Raw genomic sequence first — 26257 nt, 5'->3', positions numbered from 1 at the left:
ATTGAAAACAGCATTGAAAAAATCTAGCAGCTGCAGACACAGAGCTGGATGAAAGTTTCTCTCTAAGCACGTTTTAATTTGATATGAATAGCATGGTCCCATAAATCTCTTAGCCCCATTGAATAACAGTGTGCCCAAGAGAGCACGTAATCAAAATTAACATAAAAATGAAACAGCAGGACGCAGTTCTTCTAAGGGTATCCAGCTAGGGGTTTTTTGTGAACACTGCTTTGTTTGCATTTAGTGTTGATGCAAAAGAAAATAAGTTAGCTAAACTGAAACTACATGAAACACTTAATCCCATTTAACTCAAAAAAAACCCAAACCCAAACCAAAAACCAGCCCAAGAGTGTGATACAAAGCCAAACAACAGCACAGACAGAACAAGTGGAACCCTTGGGAGGATAAAAACACATGTATATAAAACTGCATTAGTACAGCTCAATATACACAGAATAAGAGCACTTGTTTATTAGGAAACAAGTTGAATAAGCGTTAGAGACTCTTTCAACCCTACTGCTCTATCGCAGAGTTCAATCTCAAACACATGCCTCAGCATTTCCTTCCTTTTTAGAAATCAGAATAGTTTGTTTCACAAGTTAAGTCTCAAATAGTTTGATTTTGCAACAGATCTGAAAGGAAAATGTTGTTAAGGACTAGGGAGAGTTGAGGTCAGCTGGTAATGCTTGTGTTTCTTTTTAATGAAAATATTACCTGCTGCTTTGGTATTATATGCTGATCAAGCTTCTGCCTCGCTATAAAAGCTTTTTGTTATCTACTCGTGGAACGTGAATGGCTGCACTGAACTCCTCAGGAGTTAATGTTACGTAGTTTAAGCATTACATATAGGACAAATACCTTGAAGTGCTCAGTCAACTAGTATTGTTTGATCAAAATCACCACCACAGGCAGCTGGGTTGCTCAGTTAAGTGTCCAGAGCTTCCTTGTACTGGGACAGCAGCGTCAGCCCCAACATGTCCATCTACACTCAGTGACAGATGAGCCCAGAAGACATTTTCAGACCTGCCAAAAGTGAAGGACAATGAGAATGCTAACAGCTTCAGCTGAGTGAAAATAATTAAGTGTAGATTAAGCTATTCAGAGAAAACCAACCCTCCCCCCAGCAGCACAAGAGAGAGATGGTAAATTTGCAAGCATAAGACACTGACCATTTCACACGAATCAAGCTTACTGTTGAAGAAATGTATGTTATATATTCACAAAACATAATTTTGTATTTGGCAGCAAGTTAGAAGTCCATAAAAAAAAGAAAAAAACCAGAATATAAGAATTCATTACAAAGGATTTAAAAAATTTGCACCATGCAGAGCTTTCCAAATGTGTAATACCCTAGTTTATTTCTACAAAGGAAAGAAATACTTGTTTTTAAACATGACTAACATTGAAAATAATTCACTATCTAGGCATCTACTGGCAGAGATGAAAGAGATGCCACAGACATCAACTCAGGGGAAAAAACACAGTACCACATCGAAATGACACCGTAATACATGAATATTACATTATTCAAGACTGTGAAAACTTCCTGATAGGTCAAGAGCTAGTCATGGGTAGGGTGTAAATCGCCCTGGTTAGCATCTATCCCTTCTTTCAGGCGCTGGAACATGCTGAGTTGACAGTAATCAAAATGCTGGTAATTTCCAGCATGAACACAAGGAGAATGCTATTGCAGAGAGAAATACCAATGGAATTATTACAGCAAAGTTAGAGGAAAAAGTCTGTGTGTGTAAGCTCTTCCTCAGAGCCACCTCCTCACATTTAAGGAATACAGAGAGAATTTAGAAAAAAACAACAAAAACTGCCACCAAACCAACCAACCTACCTGAAAACTACTCGCACAGCTGCTCCCCTTCACGTTTGTTTTCAGCTATCTTGCTCAAAGACATAGTAACAGAGACCTTACCCCTGAAATACCAATTATTTAATAAAAGCCAAGGTGAAGCTTTGAATTAATACAATGCAATTCCTTCAGGAGAAATACACAGCTACAGTTTATGCAGACATATAAAGACTTTTCCCTGTCTGAAGTCCTACACTTCAATTGAATGGTTACAGGTATCACTCCTCATTAAAAAAAAGAGCTCAAAACTTATCAGTTACTAAAATAACTTTAATACTTGTGAACAAAATGTACATCTATCACAGCTGGTGACTCCGGGCCTTAATTAAAATTATTTACTTTGGAATTATGGCAGTCCACTTTTTTCAACTTTTTCTTCCATTAAGAGACAAAGCAACCCAAGAGATGGGACAAAAGTGGATTAAAAGAATTGTCAGGGGTAAGCCAAGAGCAGAAAGTTCTGAAGTAACTTAATTTTGATTTGACTGTGTCTTTAAAACTCCCAAAATCTATTTTTCAGGTTTTATTAGATGCAAGTCACATGAATACATATAAAGAGGACAACTCTTTAACAATCCATAAACATGAACACAGCTCAACCTTCAGGAACAGAAGTGGTTGAGCAATTTGCATAAACTATCTGAATTAATTTTTCTCAAAAGCAAAATACATATTCAAGAGGTTTTAAAGCTTAAGAAAGTAGTGAATTGCATATTCATACAGACAGAAAAAAAAGTCTACTCCCTTCAGGAACAGAAATACTTGGAAACAAGACTACAGGCAATGATGAATTCCTCAAACAAGCATCCTAAGCTACATTAATTGAATTAGGGTATGGGTACACCTGAATTACAAGGTTTGCATCTAAACCAGAGCCATCTTTTTCACTCTCATACAGAACTCAAATTTTTTACAGCACAGTTTCTTGTTTTTTGCAGTATTGAAACCTAAATAAAGTGTATGAATGGCACTCTATTTTTGGACAAAACCCAGGTAATAGTCACATTTGCAATTAAATCCATTTACTATTAAATTCTAAGAATTATCTAACCATACAAGAATTATCTAACCATCAAGTTTCAGTTACAAGTTCTCAGGCTTGCAATCGTGTACCTCAAATTCCTGACTCTGGAAGACACTATTCCTAATAATCTACAGTTCTCCAGTCACAGAGAAGAGGCAGTGATGCCCTATGGTCCTGTACTCCCCACTTTGAAGAGGTTACTATAGAAAAAGTCACTGTGTTGATCCAGTTTCAGTTTACACCACGATTATATATTGTTCCCTTAATAGTAGACCCCCAAATAAACTATTACAAAAAGACAGCCTGGAGAAGATAAACCCTACTGATAAGGACAGCTAAAAGAGCTCCACCTGCACTTGCTCTCAGCAGTTAATTTCTTCCCTATGCAGTACCCCAAGCACACCATCAGGGTGTGCCTTCCACTCTCCAAATTTAACAGCACTTAAGAACAATAAAATAATTGATCTGAAATCTGCTTATTATGCTTCATGTTATCCATTATTTCTAATAACAATAAATTTAGTAAACACTTAAGTTGTATTTTGCCTTGCACGGATGGTTTCAGACATAGGAAGAATGTTACAGCAAAAGGACAATATTGAAAGGTGTCAGTGACGTGGGAAATTTAAGTTTTGCTGTACAGGCCAACAGTAACAAAAACGAACCAACATTTCAGTACAAAAGTGTAGGAATTTTGCAAAAAAAAAAGGTTTAAGTGGTGAAGGAGAGGTTCTGAACACCACAGCAGCGCTCCTTCACGTTTTGGACTGTCTGTGCAAATGCAGCATTAATCAAATACCTGTATTTACAAAACAGAGGTAAGGAAACAGCAGATAAAGCTCAGCTCCTACTGGCATCAGCTTGCTAAAAACAAGGCTACTCGTGGAAAGGAGTCAGGTGTAGAGTTCATGCACGGATGCTACTCTGCAGCTCACGCCAGTGTTGATAGCTTGTCAATTAAATCATCAACCGTATTCACAAGCAGTTTTGTATCCTCCTTCTCACTCATCCGATGCTGCCCGGTTTTGCGGAGGATGACATCCACATCTTTGCTCAAAACACGATCAGCAACTTGCATAGAGATCTGCCAAGGGACGTCACCATCCTTCATGCCATGAAGGAGTCGTATGGGACACGTCACAGGAATAGGACTATTCAGCACACAGTGATTTTCTGCTTCTCTGATAAAATCGTACGTCAAGGAGTAATACCCTTTCTCATCATGCTTTGTTGGCAACTTCCATTCACCTTTGTCTTCTATTTCTTTTTGTGCCTATAAAAAAAACAGAGCAAAGAACAGACAAGAGAGATGTTGTGAGTTCTTTAGAGTGACTCAATTTATTTCTGTTCTCCCAGGCATAAAATTTCACTTGGTCCATTTTTATTAGCAGAGAAGGTAGATTCCTGTTCCCCTTCCAGCATCTGAGAAGACAAACCCCCTACCATGTCACAAAAGCTACTCTGCAAGTCTCCCCTGCAAATTAATCTAGTTAAGATTTGCCAATGAAATTAAGTTTCTCAGCCAGAATCTACCAATCAGAAAGAAAAAGATGCACAGTCACAATAAACAGTTCGTCTCTCTGGTTTCAATCCGTTCACTGAACCCCAAACACAGAGAATTCGAGGAAAAAGGAATTCTCCAGTGATTGGTCTTTTCAGTCTTTGCCACAATAGATGAATCTAAATATCCAGACAAAAATTCAGAGTCACCACCTCTGGATGTGTTTAAGAAAAGACTGGACATGGCGCTTAGTGCCCTGGTCTAGTTGACGTGGTGGTGTCAGGGCAATGGTTGGACTTGATGATCCCAGAGGTCTCTTCCAACCTGGTTGATTCTGTGATTCTGTGAAACACTGTATTTCCAGAATCTTACCTTAGTCTTAAGTAGCAATACTGACAGTCCACAGTACCTTACAATAAAAATGATTCAGGAAAATATTTTAATTATTCTAAAGTATAAGCTATTTATTGGCACGTTTATTTGTCACATTAAAACATCTGATTTTCCTTCCTGAAGACTAGACATTATCATCATCAAGGAAGCAACTCAGAAAGACCTCCCACGACCTAAATCTTACAGTCTTCACCAACACACTGATCTGAAGAATTCCCCTTCTACATACACAACCTGTGTCAGATTAATCTCATCCAATGTCACCTCAACTGCTGTAGCAGCTATTTCTCCATCCTTGAAAGCACGAGGATCCAATCTGAATGCAAATATAAGATATTCAACACTGAAATCTAACGGACTGCTGAACTGCAGGGATCTGACTTCATGCCCTGTATGCCACAGTAATAATACAAACACATTCTAAGTAGTGTTCACACACAATACTAGAGGCACAGTATTTTGCAGACTTCTAGATTCGTGTAAATTTTCAGCTTACCTCCACCACAAACACAGAAAAATTACCAGAAGACTTGCAGGAAAAGCAGAGTTTGAACAACAGAATTTCTTAAATGCTTGATAGATTTTTTTTTAGATTGCACAAAAGCCAACCATCAGCATTTACCTCAATGGGAAGCTTCTTAAAAGTTGTTACAAGATGGTCTGCTGCTACAGCTACTCCAACTAGAGCAGCTACTTTATCTGGCCGTGCTATCGCAGCATGAAGCATCAGCCATCCACCCATGCTGGAGCCCACCAGAATCTTAAAGGAGAGAAAACGTCGTATTATTTTACAGGAAACAGCTGATTTTTTTTTTTCTTTTACAAAGCATCAGTTTTCATGTTGTTTAACTACTTAAACCTTGGGCATAATCCTGCTGTCCTTACCCAGGCAGAACTGCTGTCACCTCCAGTGGAAATTTTGCCTGAGTAAGCACCACAGGATCTGGTATTTTATTATTCTTTTTGTTTGGCTGGTTATGGTTGTCTGAGACTGAAACACTGTAAATAAAACGAGAGTTTAAATAATTCAGTATCCCACGCACACTTTATGTTTCCTTCTTAAAATAAATGCACATTGTAAAGGCTCAGTGCAGTGAAAGAGGTCAACAAAAGCAATTCATAATTCAAAATTGGTTTGAACACAATACTAGGTATTGCCACGTTGCAGGAGATTTCAAGTTTCTAAAGTAACTGAAAAAGTAAAATGCTGCTTCTGCTGCTTTTTTAAAGCTATTTTATCATATAGAGTGTATTAACTTGTAACATTTCTGCAAATCTTTTAACTAATGCATCAGCATTGGGACAGTGACACACTTTTTCATGAAGAAGGTTGTGCCACGCTGCAACAGTTCCCTGTCAGGTGGAACTTCCACCATGAGGCTTTCTCAGACTACCCGGGATGACAGCCCTGCTCTGAGCAGGAGGCTCTAATAAACAACCTCCAGGAGGTCCTGCCAAACAATGTTTCCATGATTTTGTGATCTACCTGCTTGCAAAACAGGTCCTATGTATACGACCTCTCAAATTATTGAGCTTGAAAGTGAGCAGGTGGAAGCTGTTAAATAAAAGCTCCTGTTGCCCAGAGCTATCATGGTGTATTTTTGATTAATGTTCTACCTTGAGGACAAAAAGCATTCTATATTTAAAAATAAAATATAACCTGTGGTCCATCTGCAAGTTCATCCAGTACAGACAGAACATCTTTTCTCCACTTCCCAATTGTACACTCGTCAAAGTTACCATCTGAACTTCCACATCCTGTATAATCAAACCTGAAAAAGCAACCACCAAAATGAAACCCATAGTCCTGTCTACAGCAACACAGAAGCTAACTAATTGCTTAATTTAATCAAATTAAGCAAGGGACAAGATATCTCACTTGGTATTTTCTTACTTTCTTATTTTCCTGCATATCACTAGCACCAGAAATCACAGGAAAAGAAGTTTAAATACAACAGATACAATTAAGTGATGCAGCATTCATTTGATATAACAATACCCAAATTTACCAGGATATTTCCCAAAGAACTTCCCTGACAGCCAGAACGCAACATACTTCAATTTTAAAGATATTTTTTACATGTACAAACTCTCTTTCAAATGCTATGCTCAACCACAAAGACTTATGAAACCCAGCATTCAATCCAGGCTGTCAAAGGAGAAGATCATCAAGCACATGCACGTTCCTCTAAACCCACAGCAGGCACCCTACAGCTTCATAAGCTTTGTCAGTTAAGACGTACACTTACAGTGATAACTTACAGAAATTAGAACTCCAGCTCCTAAAAGTAAAATTTCTAAGCTTTTCTTTCCTTTTTTGTGCCTACAGCCTTAACGTAACACACAGCATTGGCTAGACTACAGAAATTTATCAATTTTCTGAATTATTTCAGAATATTCTCCTGATTTACCTCAGTCTCTCTACAGACAGAAAACCTACATTTGAAATGGAAGGCAGACACTCCTTAGCCTGTGATGCACTCCAACCCAAATGCCAAAGTCCACCTATTTTTCTTCAAACCCCTTCTCCAACCCCATGCTACTTGTTTCATTTTCTCAAGAACAACGCTCTGAACGTACCTGATGAAGGCATGACCTAGAGAGGTGCAGAAATCTTCAAGGGCAGTCGCTTTCTGACCATTCATATTTGAATTAAGGCCTGGAAGGAAAATAACCCCTGGGTTCCTGCCTTTTAGTTTACGATAAGCAAGATTGGGTCGATCCGGTCGAGTAAGAAAGCTGACCGAGGATTTCAGCCTGCAAGCTAATAAAAAGAGCTATTTAGTACAATCCTCACGATAACCCTGGCAGAAATACTAGTATTGTATAAAATTAGGATTCAGGAAATACGGCGAAATATGTGATTCAGGAAATATGTGAAAACAAAATACTTTAGCTCAAGAAAAAAATATCTCCTGTACTCTTCAACAACTAACTAGTATTGATCAGCCTGGTAGGGAAAGCTGATTGTAATTCACTCTCAAATCAATGCCAACCACGTAAGGAGTTCACTCAGCAATTAGCAAAGTGGCCAACAGAAGCCAAATGCTAAGACTTCCTATATTTAATTTCTCCTCATGCTTTATACTATCTCGAATACATTTACTCATTTCACATAAATAAGATTTTTCATCTGCTTAGCTTAACTTTTTATTTTTCCTTTTTGTTTTTTCCCAGACTAAATTTCAAAAAATATCATGTTGGGACTAAAGTGCTGTGTGCAATGGTACATGAGGTGACAAATTTTTGATAAAAAGTAAAGGTCAAAACTTCACCTGCATCAAACCCCCAGATCCAGAAGATCTATGAAGATCTGGGAAGTTCAAAAGTGGGAACTGGGAAAGAAACTTGTGACTAACTTTTTCAACAGGATGAACATAAAACATTAGCATTGTTTAAAACCAAATGAAATAAAGAACACCTAGCCTTGTTCATCATATCAACAGCTATTTCTGCTTAAGTTAAAGATTATTGATAGGAACACTAAAAAAAAGGCTCATTTTAGCACTATGCCATCTTAACATCAGCCTTTTTCTCAGATATGGAGGTAAAAAACAAAATAAAGCTACATTTTGAGTAAATACAGAGCAATACATTAAACACATCGCATAAGAAACAGAGTTGACCACTGCAGAGCTATGATTTTCTTATGCATCTCCAAACGAGGCACAGATATCCCATTACACAGTTTGGTGCATTCTTGCTGCAGAGGTTACATTATTCCAGCACTCAGATTGTTCTATGTTTATCCAGAACGAAACAGCACTTTGCAAACCTAATTATTTTGCAAATATTTAAAAAATGAAAGATTGTTTAGTGTGACTTCTGTCAACGTGATCTGCAACATATTACATGAGTTTTCCTATCAGTATGAACTTATTTTATCTCAAGATAACAAACCAGACACATTTGGAAAGCAAACACTAGGTTGGACTCATTAATAACCATCAAAAAAATTGAGTTTGTTTCAAACAAGGAAAAAAGATGAACAAAGGAAATGAGTAACTCTGCTGAATCTCAGCAGCTGCTACAGTATTTAATTTAAGTTCAGCAGCCAATTGTACCTCTGCTGTGGGTGAGGGCAAGTATTTGCAGAGGTGTCACGGAGGATTATCCCACTCAGCAGGATAATTTGTTAAACTGAAAGCTTGGTCAAGGCTTTTCTAAGACTTCGATACTCTTAATTCTTAGATTAGAACAAGTCTGGTTGTTCAATACTGTAAATCAATAGTGGGGTACAGAAACTATGCAACCCCAAATACATCAGGGCTTCCTAGTGGTATAATAACGATAAATACTGCAAAAACAGGCCGTGACAGCATCACATCACTCAACTGCTCTGCAGCTTTGAGTTCTGTTTTCTATCAGAGATTACATTCAAGGAGCTTTGGTTGGTTTGTTTTTAAACTTGCACACGCAGGAGTAACGTGGATGCACAGAAGATGCAGGATGCAGCCAGTATTCAGCGCTTTTCTACAGTCTAACAGAAATTATATCATTTGAACTATAGATTAAAACCATTAAATCTTTCCTGAAACAGTGGGACGGTTCTTTATCCTGTTGATGCATCAACTATTATAAAGGGGAATAAATGTCACAGTAAAGGTGTATTCATTCAGATGCATCCGTGCTATGGCTTTGGTTTGTGTATGGCTCTATCAGTCACTTCTTCACTTGTCAGTAACAGAGAAGATACACCAAGAAGTGCCAAACTGGACAGAAAAAAGAGTATTTTTCTCCCCCTTAAGCCCTGACAGTCTCTGAAGTCATGTTTTCCATCCTGTAGCACTCTGGAGGTGCCCTCAAACCACTGAGCAGGCTTTAAACTGCAGCTACAAGACACAACTGCTGTCTAAGCTATTCCACAAACCAGTATTCTGCATTTAACAAGTTCCTATAAGTGCACCAGCATCAATCCTAACCTGAATAATGCAAAAACCTAAAGCAACCACCACAGGCAATGCAAAAGCAAGGCTCACTGGAGTCACGCTCTCAGACTTCCCTTGAGACGGCCAAAAAGATTCAATAACTGAACGGCTACCCAGTAATTTCTCTTCCTGTTTTTAGTGAAAGAAAGAAAGAGCAGGGAAGCACTTCTGAAAGGTTCAAGGTGGTGCTGTGTGTTTATAAAAGGTACAGACAGGAGCTAGCTACAAGAAGATCACAGGACCCTTGCCTGATGCTACGGAACTCTTCTCACATCACTGTGTAATTTTCATTGTGTTATCACCAACAGAAACTGTGACTGAGACCAGCACTACACATCAAAGCCAAAGAAATCCTCCAAACAACCTTGGGAACGTTCCAGCACTGTGACCTACCCACTGCCAACAGCAGATTAACACAGCTCTGGTACATCACGGACTCAACATTGTCCACACTTCATGCACTCGCCTACGCTACAGGAGTAAGACCACCACTTCCACCAGCAGGAACAGCTGCTTAGCTCAGCCTCAGAGCACCTAAGGGCACACTCAACAGCCAGCTATTATCACACTATCACTCAAAACACACAGAAAGAAAAAATATCAACAAAACCCCCCTGTATTCATGTTTTTATGCAGGTACAAAATGTGCACCCTTGGTGGCAAATTAAGTTTTACTCACTTCTACACCGAGCAACCTCAGATGAGGTTCATCACCTCATCAAGAGGAGCAGCTGCCTGTCAAATTAAGGTAATGAACAAACTCAACAGTCTGGAACAGCACGAAGGGGCACTATGTGGGCAGAGGATCACCTCACTCAACAGTGGATGCCAGCAAAGCTTTCCAGGGGCCTGCTGAAGCCCCCCCACACGTAGGCAAGCTTCACACCCCAGGAAGCAAACTGGCCCACTCCTACTTCCAGGTCCTCAGAAAGCAGCAGCAGGATCTCACAGCAAACCAAACACGCGTGGGAGGGCAGCAGTACCTGCCCTCCCCTGCGCACACACCCCGAGCCAGCCTCTCAGGCTCGGCAGAGGAGGAGAAGCCGGTCAGACACCCCGCTCTCGGGGAGGAGATTTAACATCCCCGACCCACCGCAGCGTCCTGGCCGCTCCCCATCCACACACGGCGCTGAGGCGGAGGAGGGGGCGCCGCTTCCCGCTGCCCCAGAGCAAACACCCCCCCCCCACCGCCCTCACACACGGTACAGACACCCGCCCCGGACACGTCTCCTCTCCCCTTTGACTGCCTGACACCCCCTTTCCCCCGGGGCTCCCAGGCCGTGCGGCGGAGGAGCAGCGCCGGAGTGCCAGCAGAGAGGGCCCTTCCCTTACCCGGGAGCCCCAGGGCCACCCTCAGCGGCGACAGCAACAGCAGCAGGGCCGAGGGACGGCAGCCACCACCGCCCCGTAGCCCTGCCGCCGCCATGGCCGCGGCCACCGCACACGCCCCTCACTGCGCACGCGCCGCCAAGGCCAGGCGCATGCGCCGCCAAGGCCTCCCGCCGCCGGGAGTGGGAGCGCGCATGCGCAGCTGCGTGCGCGGGCGGCCTGCGGCGGGGAGGGGGGCGGTGGGGCGTCCCCTCAGCGGGTGACGGGTGCGCTACGGGGCTGCGGGGTGACGTTCCTCAGTTTCATCAGTGTAATTCATGTCGTGTGCTCATTTGTGAAGTAGAAAACAGAGTTTTGTCAATAAAAACGCATAGTGAGTATTTCACAGAATCACAGAATCAACCAGGTTGGAAGAGCCCTCTGGGATCACCAAGTCCAACCGTTGCCCTGACACCACCATGGCAACTAGACCATGGCACTAAGTGCCATGTCCAGGCTTTTCTTAAACCCCTCCAGAGATGGTGACTCCACCACCTCCCTGGGTAGCCCCTTCCAATGGCTAATGACCCTTTCTGAGAAGAAATTCTTCCTAATGTCCAACCTGAACCTCCCCTAGTGAAGCTTGAGGCTGTGTCCTCTTGTCCTATCGCGAGTTGCCCGGGAGAAGAGGCCAACTCCCACTCCACTACAACCTCCCTTCAGGTAGTTGTAGACTGCAATAAGGTCACCTCGGAACCTCCTCTTCTCCAGGCTAAACAACCCCAGCTCCCTCAGCCATTCCTCGTAGGTCAGACCCTCCAGACCCTTCACCAGCTTGGTCGCCCTCCTCTGGACTCGCTCCAACACCTCAACATCTCTCTTGAAGTGCGGGGCCCAGAACTGGACACAGGATTCAAGGCGCGGCCTCACCAGTGCCGAGTACAGAGGGATGATTCCTTCCCCAGACCGGCTGGCTACACTATTCCTAATAGAGGCCAGGATGCCATTGGCCTTCTTGGCCACCTGGGCACACTGCTGGCTCATGTTTAGCCGCCTGTCCATCAGCACCCCCAGGTCTCTTTCCGCTGGGCCACTTTCTAACCACTCTTCCCCCAGCCTGTAGCGCTGCATGGGGTTGTTGTGGCCGAAGTGTAAGACCCGGCACTTGTTCTTGTTGAACCTCATGCCGTTGGGTCTCGGCCCATCTATCTAACCTGTCCAGAACCCTCTGTAGGGCCTTCCTACCCTACAGCAGATCGACACTCCCACCCAGCTTGTGGTTTTCCTGGGTGCGTGTGTATTTCCCTGGGTGCGTGTGTATTCTGGAGAGGGGACCCTCCTTGAAGGCCTCTGTACCAGACAAGGCTGGTAAGCCCCAGTCTGGAACCCCCCATACTTAGGTTGCCTGTATATATACAGGTATAAACGGTTACAAAGTATACATTTTGTTTTATATATATATATATATATATATGTAATGCACATGATTACCTGGCCCTTACAGATGGCCAGAAAGGGCATTTCAAACTCCATCTTTCCCTCCCTCGGTTGCTTCTCCAGCGGCATCAGGGCTTGGCCATTTCTTGGCCTGCAGGACATTTGAACCAGCTCGTACCTCCTCACCCTTGTGTAGGCACAGCAGCCAAAAGAAGGTCTTTATGCACTGTACCTTTTACATACAGGCTATGGCAGCCTCCCAGAAAGGAACAAAACAGTGCTAAGAAAGATCAATGCCTGCAAAGGGTGTTTTTCCCAGGCAAGCACCAGGCCAGCCCCTGTCACAGCAGCTGTAGGTCAAAGGATGCACCAGCCGAGGTTTTGAAGACACAGCCTATGTGGTTTGCAATTACCTGACATCCTTCAGGGTGAGTGGGTACTTGACTCCCATGGGGGTATAAGCTTGGAGGGCTTGCAGACTGATCATAAAAGATGGTGCCTACTGCCATGCGTTGCTTACGTTGTCTTGATGCGCACCACTCCAAAACCCAGCACGCTTTTTGATGATGATAGCAAACAGTGAAAAAAATCATAAAAACAATGAGCTAATGCTTCCTGCAATTCAAGTCATGTCTAAGTCAGTTACTGGGAAAACTGGGAAACCTTTAAACTTCAGCAAAAAAATTGTCTATATCCAAGGTTGGTGATAAATTTTTCAAACAGGGTCATAAAAAATGAGAAATGTATTATATTATGTACATGCAGTAAACAGCCTACACTCCTAATTTCACTGCCATCTGAAAGATTATTTTCCATAGCTCTTTTATGGGGAAACACGTGGAAGCGTTAGATTAAGCATTACTAAGAAATACAAAATTGCTTGCACAGCTGTATACGACTATTTAAAAGACAAGCAGAAATGTCTCAAGATGAAGCAGCAAGTGAGTATTTAAAACAAGTGTATTTTTAAAAATGTTTATTGAAATGCCTTCATTGCATCATGCAGGATACAAAAATCATTATTAGAAAACCTTTATAACCATACTTAGGAATAAAATCAAGGTACATCAAGGAAAAATAATAATTATATAAACCAAAGCAATTTATTTCTGATAGTGTTTTAAATCATTAGATTACAAGCTGTGATCTGCACAGATGATAACAATTATCTGGTGATAACAGTCTCTTCTTTCATGATTCAAGTCGAAACTGATATGCGTCGTGCTAGAGCAACCATATCACCTGTGTATACCACAAAAAATTCAACCCGTTCATTACAGATACAGGGTTTAAAAAGTTAACAAAAATATTCTGTCAGCATACTTCTATTCTGCTTTCAGTTTTTTATTTGTTCCATCAAAAGCCATTAACTTTTCATCACGGGAAAAAAAAGGCTAATGTGCTTTCTATTACACAAGCCACATAGCACGTCAGTTTTGATTACTGAAATGGAACCTCTTTAAAGTCATAAGAGACTTTCTTGAAGTTCAGTTCAATTAAATATGCTTTTGCAGTATTACTCAAGGACTTGGAAGTGATTTTAAAATGGGAGACTACTACACCCTCAGTATTTTTGTTGTTTTAGGAATATCAATCTTCGCTACTTAAAATTTTCAGGGTTTTTTGTTCATACAACTGTTTAGCATAAACTCTCAGAACTTGCCTCTCTCCCTTTATTCTATTTGACAGCGTTATTCTGTGCAGATATGCATTTAAAAAAAAACTCCCTGGGGCTGAAAACTTGGCTCCAAAGAATGTACATAGGTAGAGATTTCGATGCTGGCTTCAAGGGGACCAATGTTTAAGAGGTTTCAGTAGTGTTCACTTGGCACAGAGTAAGGTTAGAACCACGCTGGGACCGTACTACATAAAAAAAAATTGCTGTAGGGTCTAGAATCAGCTCATTCTATTCAACAGGGAAGATTAAAAAACCCCTCCTTATGAGGAAGTTAATACTTGTGTTTCTGTTTCATATTCTTGTGGAAAAATGCATCTTTATAAAGCTATCTTTTTGTTGAGCTTCGTAGATGCAGACTTTAAACATAGAGTTGGTGTCACTGAGTGTTTGAACACACACAATATTGTAACAATTTAATTACACTAAAAGTCATGAAGAGTTTTGGCACTGTCCCCTTACAGAAAGTTAGGTACAACCAACAATATGAAAACATTATGATAAGGGAACCGTATAACTCTTTGGCTCTGTTGTAATACTTAACTACTAAGGCAAGAACTGTGTGTACCTTAGGGTTGGTTTTTTGTTTACATTTTTATAAAATACTTGACTAAAAGTTTTAACAAGTCACCTAATCATCTCTAAATGTCAAATGCTGCATATTAAAATATATGCTTATTGCACCTTTTTGTTCCACTACGAGAATTTTTGCATACTGATGAGAACACACACATTTGTAAACTGTTTAGTATGAGTTTATGAAGACATTCTCTGTGTAAGAGAAGTTGTAGAAAATTATCATTGAATCATGATGCTGTAATTTAAATTCCCCAATTACCCATTTTGGAGCACTATGATTCTCTCAACAGCTTTAGCTCTTTCATTCCTATAAAGATCAACTAAAACAAGTAACAAGCCCCCCTTTTCAGCGCATCTGTAAAACCGTCTCGTTCCCAGGTTTCGGGTGCACATCATAAGGAGGACGTTTCAGAGTATTCACTGGCTTCTCAGATTTCCCTACATATGGCTAACTTCATGTGTGACGTTATTGCAGTATGCCCTATTGCCCCCTTGGATTATAACATGAAGTGGGTGTAGCCTTCTGCGCCTGTAACAATAACATCCATCCATATCCTCATGGCTTCTGGCGAAGGAGCAACCATATAGTATATCCGATCGTGTGTCTTAACACTGAAAGTGAGCAACGGGTTGGGACTCTAAAATAAAACAGAAAGGAGGACAGCAAAAGAATGAAATCAAAGGCATTTGTTGGCACAGAAGTAAAATTACTTACAGGGAGACTTACGATAAGGTTAATATCACAGAATATCACAGAATCAACCAGGTTGGAAGAGCCCTCTGGGATCATCGAGTCCAACCATTGCCCTGACACCACCCTGTCAACTAGACCATGGCACTAAGTGCCATGTCCAGGCTTTTCTTAAACACATCCAGAGATGGTGACTCCACCACCTCCCTGGGCAGCCCCTTCCAATGTCTAATAACCCCTTCTGAAAAGAAATTCTTCCTAATGTCCAACCTGAACCTCCCCTGGCGAAGCTTGAGGCTCTGTCCTCTTGTCCTATCGCTAGTTGCCCGGGAGAAGAGGCCGACTCCCACTTCGCTACAACCTCCCTTCAGGTAGTTGTAGACTGCACTAAGGTCACCTCTGAGCCTCCTCTTCTCCAGGCTAAACACCCCCAGCTCCCTCAGCCGTTCCTCGTAGGTCAGACCCTCCAGACCCTTCCCCCGCTTGGTCGCCCTCCTCTGGACTCGCTCCAACACCTCAACATCTCTCTTGAAGTGCGCGGCCCAGAACTGGACACAGGATTCAAGGTGCGGCCTCACCAGTGCCGAGTACAGAGGGACCATCACTTCCCCAGACCGGCTGGCTACACTATTCCTGATAGAGGCCAGGATGCCATTGGCCTTCTTGGCCACCTGGGCACACTGCTGGCTCATGTTTAGCCGGCTGTCGATCAGCACCCCCAGGTCTCTTTCTAACCACTCTTCCCCCAGCCTGTAGCGCTGTGTGGGGTTGTTGTGGCTGAAGTGTAAGACCCGGCACTTGTTCTTGTTGAACCTCAACAGGAGGAGAGGAGTTAAGGAGAAAGATAAAATGCAAAATGCTGTAGCACTGCGTCCTACATTGCAGCACTGGAAGCAGGTATGTGTTTAAAATGTTTGTATCCACCATAAACACTTTTTACAACGTATTTCCACTAGACTACTACACAGTAGTACCAGGCTCTGAACTGTTGTTTTGTGCCCAAACAACTCTCCACTCTCTCCAGTGGTCAGTACCACCTTGGCTTTCACAAATCCACGTGCCAAGGATATATTCAGCTTGTTCACAGTTAATTTAACTTACGGATAAAAGGCAGGGGGTGCCATAAGCTGCCGACACCAGTTAACTCCCTCCCTGTGACAGACCCATGCTGCCATCCTGCGATTTGCCACTGATTTCAGTGGTCTCACCACTGGACTAAGGAATTCTTCGCAGCAAATCCTGCTTGGCAGGTAGACACTCTTACCTCTGCTTTCATCAGTATAAAAAACCCCCAGTACTAATCACAGATCTGGCCTCATCTTCCTTTTCCTCCACTTGGGTTTTTTTTGTTTGTTGTTTTTTTTTTTCCCTAATAATGTCAGCTCTCTCTTTGACTTTTACAGCTACCATACTTTGGGTACTGCCAGATGATTCCCAGTTAAACAACAATAACCAATTTTACCTTATATGCATTCTTTAGATGATCATAATAGACTTCTTCAATAGCTTGAAAATATATTACGCCTTTTAATTTAGTTTCGTGTTTGTCTAAAATGGAAAAGAGAGAATGACTTTTGAGAACTGAAATGAACAGTACTTAAAGAAGCAAAAGCCTAATTTGCATTTCCATATATGTTCAGCTGATAAGTAACTGGATTAACACTTCTGCTTGTGAAATCCCGCAAAAATCTTCAACCTTTCTTACTAGTTGGTCGGTTTTGTTGAGAGATGCATTGCCTACTTTAATACATAAGACTGTAGGCAAGTTTATATGAGCTCATGTAAAAGTTTGCAGGAGGTTAAAAGTTCCTGGGCACCAGCTGCAGCACCATAATTGTTCGTTTGCACTCTCCTACTCTCTCACTCAAGGTAAAAGCCAAATCAATTAGACGCAGTTTGCCCCTGTTGTGAAAGGGACCTCCCCATTTTGCTTCAGAGTACCCGAGGTAAGAACACAGAATCACAGAATCAACCAGGTTGGAAGAGCCCTTTGGAATCATCGAGTCCAACCACTGCCCTGACACCACCATGGCAACTAGACCAGGGCACTAAGTGCCATGTCCAGGCTTTTCTTAAACCCTCCAGAGATGGTGACTCCACCACCTCCCTGGGCAGCCCCTTCCAATGGCTAATAACCCTTTCTGAAAAGAAATGCTTCCTAATGTCCAACCTGAACCTCCCCTGGCGAAGCTTGAGGCTGTGTCCTCTTGTCCTAGCGCTAGTTGCCCAGGAGAAGAGGCCGACTCCCACTTCACTACAACCTCCCTTCAGGTAGTTGTAATCTCCCTTCAAAGGCAGTGGAAAGAAGCAGTTGCTTGCAGGGGGGTCAATGCTAAACTATTTTAGTCATCTTCTGATACTGTCTTCTGTCCCAGCATTAGCTCGTGAATCACTAGGGCAAGGAGGATACAGGCTGCGAACTTAACATCTTAACAGTCACAACTATAATCAAAGAATCATAGAATCATTTTGGTTGGAAAAGACCTTTAAGATCATCAAGTCCCAACTGAAATGTTTCACAAGAAAAAGGAACAGGGAAGACAAGCATCTACAGTACCCTCAATTTTCCTGCAATGGAAGAGAAATTGTTAAATAATCCCGGAGGGTATTAAGAAGCATCACAACTGCATGTGACACTGAAGGGCAAACTTCCTTCCACCCCCAGTACTTTTATATTAGGGCAATATAATGCCTTCTGATCCCAAGTTAGTATCACCTTAACACTGAACAGGCAAGCAGAACATCTTTCATCCCATGAGAGATTCCGCTGTTATTTTGAACACTCATGAAACTCAGCTTACATCCTGTCGGTAGCTGCAGGCAGTTTCAAAAGCTTCATATGATGGTAGAAAGAAATCCCAGAGACCAAACGATATAGTGTTGGGAACCTGCCTGCCAGCCCCCAGGTGGCCAGCAGAAGCACTGAGGTATAAGATTACGACATTATAGCACACGTTATACGAAGCTAAATGCAATACTGTCAATGCAGCACAAGCAAACAGTGATCCACTCTCCTTTCCAGCCCCACCTTGGGTCTTAGTTACAAGAGCATTTCACACAGAAAGAACCAGGTTGGAAGAGACCTCAGGGATCATCGAGTCCAACCATTGCCCTGACACTACCCTGTCAACTAGACCATGGCACTAAGTGCCATGTCCAGTCTTTTCTTAAACACCTCCAGAGATGGTGACTCCACCACCTCCCTGGGCAGCCCCTTCCAATGGCTAATGACCATTTCTGAGAAGAAATTCTTCCTAATGTCCAACCTGAACCTCCCCTGGCCAAGCTTGAGGCTGTGTCCTCTTGTCCTATTGGTAGTTGCCCGGGAGAAGAGGCCGACTCCCACTGTGCTACATCCTCCCTTCAGGTAGTTGTAGATTGCAATAAGGTCACCTTGGAGCCTCCTCTTCTCCAGGCTAAACACCCCCAGCTCCCTCAGCCGTTCCTCGTAGGTCAGACCCTCCAGACCCTTCCCCAGCTTCATTTCAGGTACCCACGAGCTCCCTTCGCACCAGTCTTTGTAGAGTTCCCTGTATGCTTCAGGTCAGAAAGTGCAGATGCTTCAGTTGCTGCACTAAATTGTCACACTTCGGGGTAAGTTCTTTGTTCAGTACATTTGCAGAACTAAAGCAATATACCAGTATATTCACTTAGAGTTCAATTACTCTGAATTTACAGCATCAATATTTGTTTTGGAACTCTACTATGTATTTAAAGATCTAGACAGATCCTCACTCATACAAGCAGCTGGTACAGAATTCTCATGAAACTATGTTTGTTGGCTGGAGTCCTTGAGATCTTATGAAACGTTTTCTTTGGTAATTCAAATTGCATTATGGCAACTGTACTGCACTCAAAACCAAAACTGTTAACTATTAACATAACTACTTAAAAAACCCAAAAATCAGTACCAGATGGGAACACTACTGTATGTTACAGGCTTTGCTAACCAATAAACCAGATGTTAAGAACAAAATAACAAAAATGATTGTTACGTTCTTCATAGTGTTACTGCAGAGTAGTAAGAAATATTCAGTGGGTAATGAATGTAATAAATTCAAATACGTGTTTTAAAAAAGATGGACTGAGCATAACCTACCATAAATTGTAAGTTCCTTATGAGTGCTGGAAAACAGTAATGTCATAAAAGGAAATGGAACTGCTTGGGTGTTTTTTTGTACTCAATGTCGTCTTCTGCTTATTAGCAATGACCATCCTACATATGCCCTGTCTGGCCTTTCCTCACAATAAATATTCAGAACACCAAGTCATTTTTCTGGCTTCCTCTGAAACTTCAAAGTCAAATCATGTGTCGATTTGCACAGCAATGGGAGAGACATCTGTGTTCTTAAATTCCAAATTTCTGGGTTTACCCCAAGATAACAAATTAACGTAATGCTTATGATGTCTCCAGATATCATGTAACACAACTTAGTGTACAGAAACCTCTTTAGAGTATTGCATATTGTTCATTTGAAATTCCTTAGACTCTCAAAATATGGCAAACTCAGAAAGGATACTCCTGCATATTTAATTTCCTGAAAGACTTTTCAGCACATCACGCAATGGGACTGCAGAAGCACTCCATTTAATTTTCATGGTAAGTATAATAAATGATACTCTTGGATGAAGGGTACAAGAAATCATTCTGTCGTTGGGGGAAGTATATAATATTTAAAAATAAATTACGTGGAACCATTATCCTGTGTACTAGGAACCAGATGATCTTCCATTTATTCCTCTTGCCTCGTCACTCCCTTTGTCCGTTATGCTCATCTCTGTCTTACCTGGCATTAGGATTGCACACTATAGGGAAGGGATTGCACAAGCTCTACGTGTATGTGTAAAACACCCCACAAAATGGAAATGTAAGTTTTACTCAGGTCTCCCTACTCAGATGAGGTTGATAGGAAAATAGAGGGTCAGGTGGACCCTAGTAATGATCCTGCAACCTACCTGCATAATAAGTAAAAGTTCTCTTGTTTCTATCAAAAACAAACCATCGTTTTTTCCACGTTTTAATTTTTCCTCCCATTTTAATCAGAAAGCCTCGGCAGGTCTTCTCCGTGAGGGAGACGTGGTAACAGGTCTCTATGTTGTGACCAGCTGTTTCAATGTGACTTCGTAGGTCAAAGTCTTCCTTTCTAATGGGCAAATAGCGAGTCAAGGGACGGGCCTACAGTAAAGAAAAGAAAATCATATTATTTTTAACAGAAGTCTTAACTTCTTCACTCTTTCTGCTGCAAGGACATAACTGCAAACTGCCCATAGATTCTAAGAATGAACGTAAGAAAAATAAAGAGCTTTTGCTGCAGCCCTGATTTTCTTTAAAAGAAACATCCTTAAAACTTGTAACTTTACAAAGTGTTGGATAACTTCATCAAAGCCAGATTAGAGCACAGGAGTTTCTTGAATTCATCAGCTGATGAACTGGTAAAACAGGGGCCACAGCATAGAAAACACCCCACGAAATGGAAATGTAAGTTTTACTCAGGTCTCCCTACATGTTCATAACTCAGATGAGGTTGATAGGAAAACAGAGGGTCAGGTGGACCCTAGTAATGATCCTGCAACCTACAGGATGGTTGTTGGGGCTGTGAAAGGGCTGACATGGGACGACTACAGCCAGCAACAGCTTTTAAGGCCTGCACCTTTGTTGTGGGAGCAATCTGCGGACGTTCGCATTTTGGAGCCTGGCTCTCGGCACGGCTTTTTCTTGGATGTAAAGGTGTGATGCCACTTTAGATGAAGTGTAAGAACCTCATTTGCATTATGTTAAGCAAACCATTTCTCTGGGCTAGATACTCACTACACGTCTCATCTCACTCACTAATATTTTACTGCTACAGGTATTTTCACGCGAAGTATAATATAAATAATATAAACATGCTATTACAGGTAAAATAATGAGAGTGAACTGTAATCACTACGTAGTTTCACAGAGATTGCTGTGAACAAAATAGATTGTCTTCTGAACGAATTAAATGCGGTATCTGGTTCACAGTTGGCAATAGGTACAGAGAGCTGAAGTGCATCCTTCTGCAAGAGACGGCCAAGCAGCACAGGAGACGGTGCCTCATTCTTGACCGCAGTTCAAGACTCTGCGTCAAGCCCAGACAATATCAGTTGGGAGAACAAGCAGGAGGAAGTAGTGATTTGGGACCTCTGCCAGCTGAGGGAATATGCTCGTTTTCTGTGCTGGAAGGGTCTATGCACAAACCCCCTCTCATTTTAAACACAGAAGACAAGTCTCCTGCTGCAGTCAAGGCAGACGGAGGCTACATCACAGGGCGATTCAGAACAGACACTGAATTTAGGTGCTTTGAATGACCTGTGAAAGGAGCATCTCCCTCTCTCTCTCTCCCCTGACTCCAGAGAAGTCAGTGACCTGGAGAATCTAATCTGCCCCTGCTCCATGCCTAAAGTTACCCTGTTAAATCCCACCGTGAGTCACAAATCAAAGGGACTTTTCCCTCCCTGCATTCTCGAGAGCCTCTTGGTGCAATGGGAGCTGTGGTGCCCACCAGAACTCTTAGCACCCTTCTAAAATCATTCATTCCCATATGATACAAGCTGGCACCAGCTTTGGCAAGTGCAAAGGTGAAGCTCCTTCCCCTAGTTCACGTTTCTAAGTGTCAGAAAGTGCTGAAAAAAAATAAAAAATTGTGTCTCACTGGACAAAGGAAATAAAGTTAACAAAGAAATTGTGGTTATTTTTGACAGATGTGTTTTGTCTTCCTGCCAATTCAGTCTTCAGCCTCTCTGCCAAGTCTGCCAATTAGCAGTAACTGATAGGGCATTCTGTTACAACACGTGCACGCTCCAATTTGGGATAAAGATACAAGCATTGCATCATTGTTTACACCATACTTGAGTTTTCATTAAAATTTCTTAGAAAAAAAGAAGGCATTCAAGTAAAGTACACATAAAATGTAACGTTTGGTAATTACATTTTATGTAAAAACAAAGGAGTGGATATATTTAACCAGAAACAGTTTGAAGTTCCTCTGGGGTTATCCCGCTGTTTAGTGATTTAGTGTTAGCAATTAGAAAGGCAAGTTCTGTAGGAATATTCCTAAAAATATAATAGTAACTCATGAAACAAAGATTTAGCGAAGGTAACACAGATAAAAGCAGAAAGATACTCAAATGGGTAAGACCTCTGAGCCTAAACAAAGCTCAAGACACCTTTAAATCCTAACAAGAAGCAAGAAGATGTAGGAGGTAACACTGTTTTAGTTAAATAACATTTCCCGTGTTGTATAGTCCCACTAACATTAGGAAAAATACTATTTCCTCTGTAGAATAGATGTGGAGCTGGAAAAGCTTCTTTATCTGTTTTTTTTTCTTTTAGTCAAATATGTGGAAGTGACAATTCACATTCCAAGATATTTTATGTATTAAAAGAAAGAAAAAAAACCCCACCAATGGTTTATAAAGTTAACACACTCACAAATTTCTGGTGTTCAGGCTAAAAAATTCTGCTCTGCCCATACTCAGTAACAAACCTTATAGGATTAATATTGATACTTTAGATATATAAGATGCGAAATAGATATCTATGCTATTATTTAACTTTAAATTAATAACCAGACGTCTATCTAGGGCTCCAAGAGCCCAAACATACTGTTAGTGGCACAGTTACACCTCAGAAGTACTAAATCCCTCTGTTCAACTGAAAGCAGTTCTGTGTACCATTGGCAGAAATACACGCAGACCCTTCTGTATATCACGGGGAGGTCTTGCACTTATACGTTGACATGAAATGGTTTTTCTCACCTGTGCTCTTTGTTTCTCACGTATTTTGACTTCCTTTTCAATTAATTTTTGCCTCTGGCTAGTTTCTTCTTCCAATCTTTTCTCCAGTTGCTCTCTACGGCGCTTCTCTTCTTCCAGAGCTCGTTTTTTAGCTTCCATCTCCCGTTCCTAAATACCACAGCACGTGCAGAACGTCAATTACATGTGAAACTATAGCTGATAATGTGATTTCTAGCTAGGACTAAAACCCTTTTTGCCTCTTAAGTAGGCAGAAATATATATCCAGGAAAGCAGACCAAGAATTGGAATCAGAATTGCAAATACACTCTAGAAATGAAGGTTCTTCAGCAGCTCTCCTCGCAGCTGTGCGAGCAATGCTGACCCAGCTTCTGATGGGATTTTGCCATCAGCTCACCCACGGAGACAGCAGCTATTGCATATGGGCTCAGAGATGTAACATGATGGTGAAACCAGAGCAAACTAAGGGGGAGAGGTAATTTTTTAAGTGTCTATTAGGTGTAAACTATTTAGGGTCCAATGTTGCATTTAGGACGATTTTCTCTAACATGCCCACTCTTAGTTGTACTCATAAAATTATGCTCACCCTGGTCTCAAGCAGCCTGGTCTTTTCAGCATGCGCTTGTTTCAGAAGTCTCTCCATCTCTTCTATTCTTGCAACATTTGAAGTGCTGGCACTGCACAAAAAAAAAGTCAGAGTTATTTAAAATAACACTTGGTATTTAAAGATACATTTTACAGTCCAAGATTAGTTGAAGAATGGGGTTGATCCTGTTCTGATCCAATTCAGTGCAGTAGGCACTAACAAAAAAACACGTATAAAGTGTGTGGTACGCTCATGTATACATTCCCCATGAAGAGTTGTGAAAAATGCAGCCTCAAGTGCCTAAAAATGCTTCTTGTCAGTCCCCTGTGATCTGTCATATTCTCTCAGATAACAGAATATGGGTGGAGGTGGTTACCATGTCCTAGCAGAAGACACTACTGATCCTCAGAGCTAGCATTAGTAGCCATCTAAATATACCATTGAAGTCTGGGAGGAGGGTCTGACCGACGAGGAACAGCTGAGGGAGCTGGGGGTGTTTAGCCTGGAGAAGAGGAGGCTCAGAGGTGACCTTAGTGCAGTCTACAACTACCTGAAGGGAGGTTGGAGTGAAGTGGGATTCAGCCTCTTCTCCCGGGCAACCAGCGATAGGACAAGAGGACACAGCCTCAAGCTTCGCCGGGGAGGGTCAGGTTGGACATTAGGAAGCATTTCTTCTCAGAAAGGGTCATTAGCCATTGGAAGGGGCTGCCCAGGGACGTGGTGGAGTCACCATCTCTGGAGGGGTTTAAGAAAAGACTGGGCATGGCACTTAGTGCCATGGTCTAGTTGACAGGGTGGTGTCAGGGCAATGGTTGGACTCGATGATCTCAGAGGGCTCTTCCAACCTGGTTGTTTCTGTGATTCTGTGTCTTTCTGGCTGTAGACTGTCTCTGTTTTGTGCCTCCCTGAGCTCATCACCAAGAAATGCTCCATAAAAATAAGGAGGATTAAGAGGTATGCCTAAAGGCCATTCAGTGACAGAGCAGTGTCAGGAAGGATCTACTAGTTAAAGCAACGGGCAAGCCAAAGGAAACAAGGGTAAGCACAAAGAGTGCTAGATCCTGGCCCAGCACGACACAGCCTTTGCCTGTCCTTTTTTCTTTTATTTTCTCCAACCCAATTTCTTTGTTTCATCTCCATTTAACAGCCATTTCAACTGTGGCGTTTCCATGGCACGCCCTCTATTTTATTTTTCATCTTATGCTGTTCAAGAAAAACAGCTGATGTTAAATATTACTATATTACCATTAATTAATTACCATTAGAGTAAAGCACAATGTGAGGAAATAGAATGGACTCAAATGTTAAGGGCAGAGAGAAACTTGACTTGTTGACATGTTGGAGCGAGTCCAGAGGAGGGTGACCAAGCTGGGGAAGGGTCTGGGGGGTCTGACCTACAAGGAACGGCTGAGGGAGCTGGGGGTGTTTAGCCTGGAGAAGAAGAGGCTCAGAGGTGACCTTAGTGCAGTCTACAACTACCTGAAGGGAGGTTGTAGTGAAGTGGGAGTCGGCCTCTTCTCCCGGGCAACTAGCGATAGGACAAGAGGACACAGCCTCAAGCTTCGCCAGGGGAGGGTCAGGTTGGACATTAGGAAGAATTTCTTCTCAGCAAGGGTCATTAGCCATTGGAAGGGGCTGCCCAGGGAGGTGGTCACCATCTCTGGAGGGGTTTAAGAAAAGACTGGACATGGCACTTAGTGCCATGGTCTAGTTGACATGGTGGTGTCAGGGCAATGGTTGGACTCGATGATCCCAGAGGTCTCTTCCAACCTGGTTAATTCTGTGATTCTGTGACTTGGGATTGTACTGAAAATGCTATCTGACCACTCGAGTGGAAGTGGGTGTCAGATGGCAGATTTGTTCATGCCACTTAACAGCATACAGACCAACTGTGCAGGGATACAGGTAGAATGGAAGTAGTCCAAATATGTGTCCTGGGCAAGGAAAAGTAAAAAGTAAGAACAACATCCTTTGCCTTCTGAGCACACCTCTGATGCTGACATCTGTAAGACCAGGATCTCTGTCAGAAGTGTGACAGTCTTCTGAAGACATTTCTCTGTCTGATACAGGGCCATAAATTAAAAGTCATTTGAGCAACCTGGAAGATAGTTAATTGCAGTAGGTTTTTCCTATTAAACTGGTTAACACTTCAGCTTAGTTAAATTTTTTCATCCTCGATTTGCTTATCCTGCTCGCAGAAATTAATGCATAGCAGAAGATCACAATCTCTGAAACCTCAGCCATGAAAAATAAGTTGCTCATGAACCTTGGAACAACTACTGTTCGGTGAGTTGATGAATGACTACAGCGGTTCTGGTTCTTCTGTACTGTGAGCACGGACAGATTTTATGCATTCCCAGCAAAAATAGTCGCTCTCAACTTATACAAGGTAAAATATATATTTTAAATATGTCAGAACAAAGCATCACAAAATGTTTTCCTTTAAAGTCCGATATGGCTAGAAAAGATTCTCAAACACCATCTAAAACAACCTGAAT

The 26257-nt window shown here is 42.0% G+C and overlaps 2 protein-coding genes across 8 annotated transcripts in view; both read right to left on the bottom strand.

Annotated features, from left to right (window-relative positions):
• Nucleotides 1–2369: 2369 nt before the first annotated feature.
• On the bottom strand, nucleotides 2370–11153 carry ABHD10 (abhydrolase domain containing 10, depalmitoylase). The gene is made up of 5 exons (XM_068425578.1): nucleotides 11040–11153; nucleotides 7360–7543; nucleotides 6440–6551; nucleotides 5402–5539; nucleotides 2370–4158 (listed from the first exon to the last, which is right to left on the bottom strand). The coding sequence occupies exons 1-5, from the start codon at nucleotides 11131–11133 to the stop codon at nucleotides 3817–3819; spliced, it is 870 nt and encodes a 289-aa protein (XP_068281679.1). The 5' UTR covers nucleotides 11134–11153; the 3' UTR covers nucleotides 2370–3816.
• Nucleotides 11154–14460: 3307 nt separating this feature from the next.
• Nucleotides 14461–26257, bottom strand: part of PHLDB2 (pleckstrin homology like domain family B member 2) — a 73096-nt gene continuing 61299 nt past the window's right edge. For all 7 annotated transcript variants that reach the window (XM_068424943.1, XM_068424944.1, XM_068424946.1 and 4 more), the window contains 5 exons: nucleotides 23760–23850; nucleotides 23177–23323; nucleotides 20354–20573; nucleotides 16860–16945; nucleotides 14461–15344 (listed from right to left, as the gene is read on the bottom strand). In XM_068424943.1, the coding sequence (XP_068281044.1) occupies nucleotides 15204–15344; nucleotides 16860–16945; nucleotides 20354–20573; nucleotides 23177–23323; nucleotides 23760–23850 (685 nt within the window). In that variant the 3' untranslated portion in view covers nucleotides 14461–15203. The remainder of the gene's footprint in view (nucleotides 15345–16859; nucleotides 16946–20353; nucleotides 20574–23176; nucleotides 23324–23759; nucleotides 23851–26257) is intronic.

The sequence above is a fragment of the Nyctibius grandis genome, chromosome 2, assembly GCF_013368605.1.
Source record: "Nyctibius grandis isolate bNycGra1 chromosome 2, bNycGra1.pri, whole genome shotgun sequence".
Lineage (NCBI taxonomy): Eukaryota > Metazoa > Chordata > Aves > Nyctibiiformes > Nyctibiidae > Nyctibius > Nyctibius grandis.
This window is presented reverse-complemented; position numbering and strand designations above follow the sequence as displayed.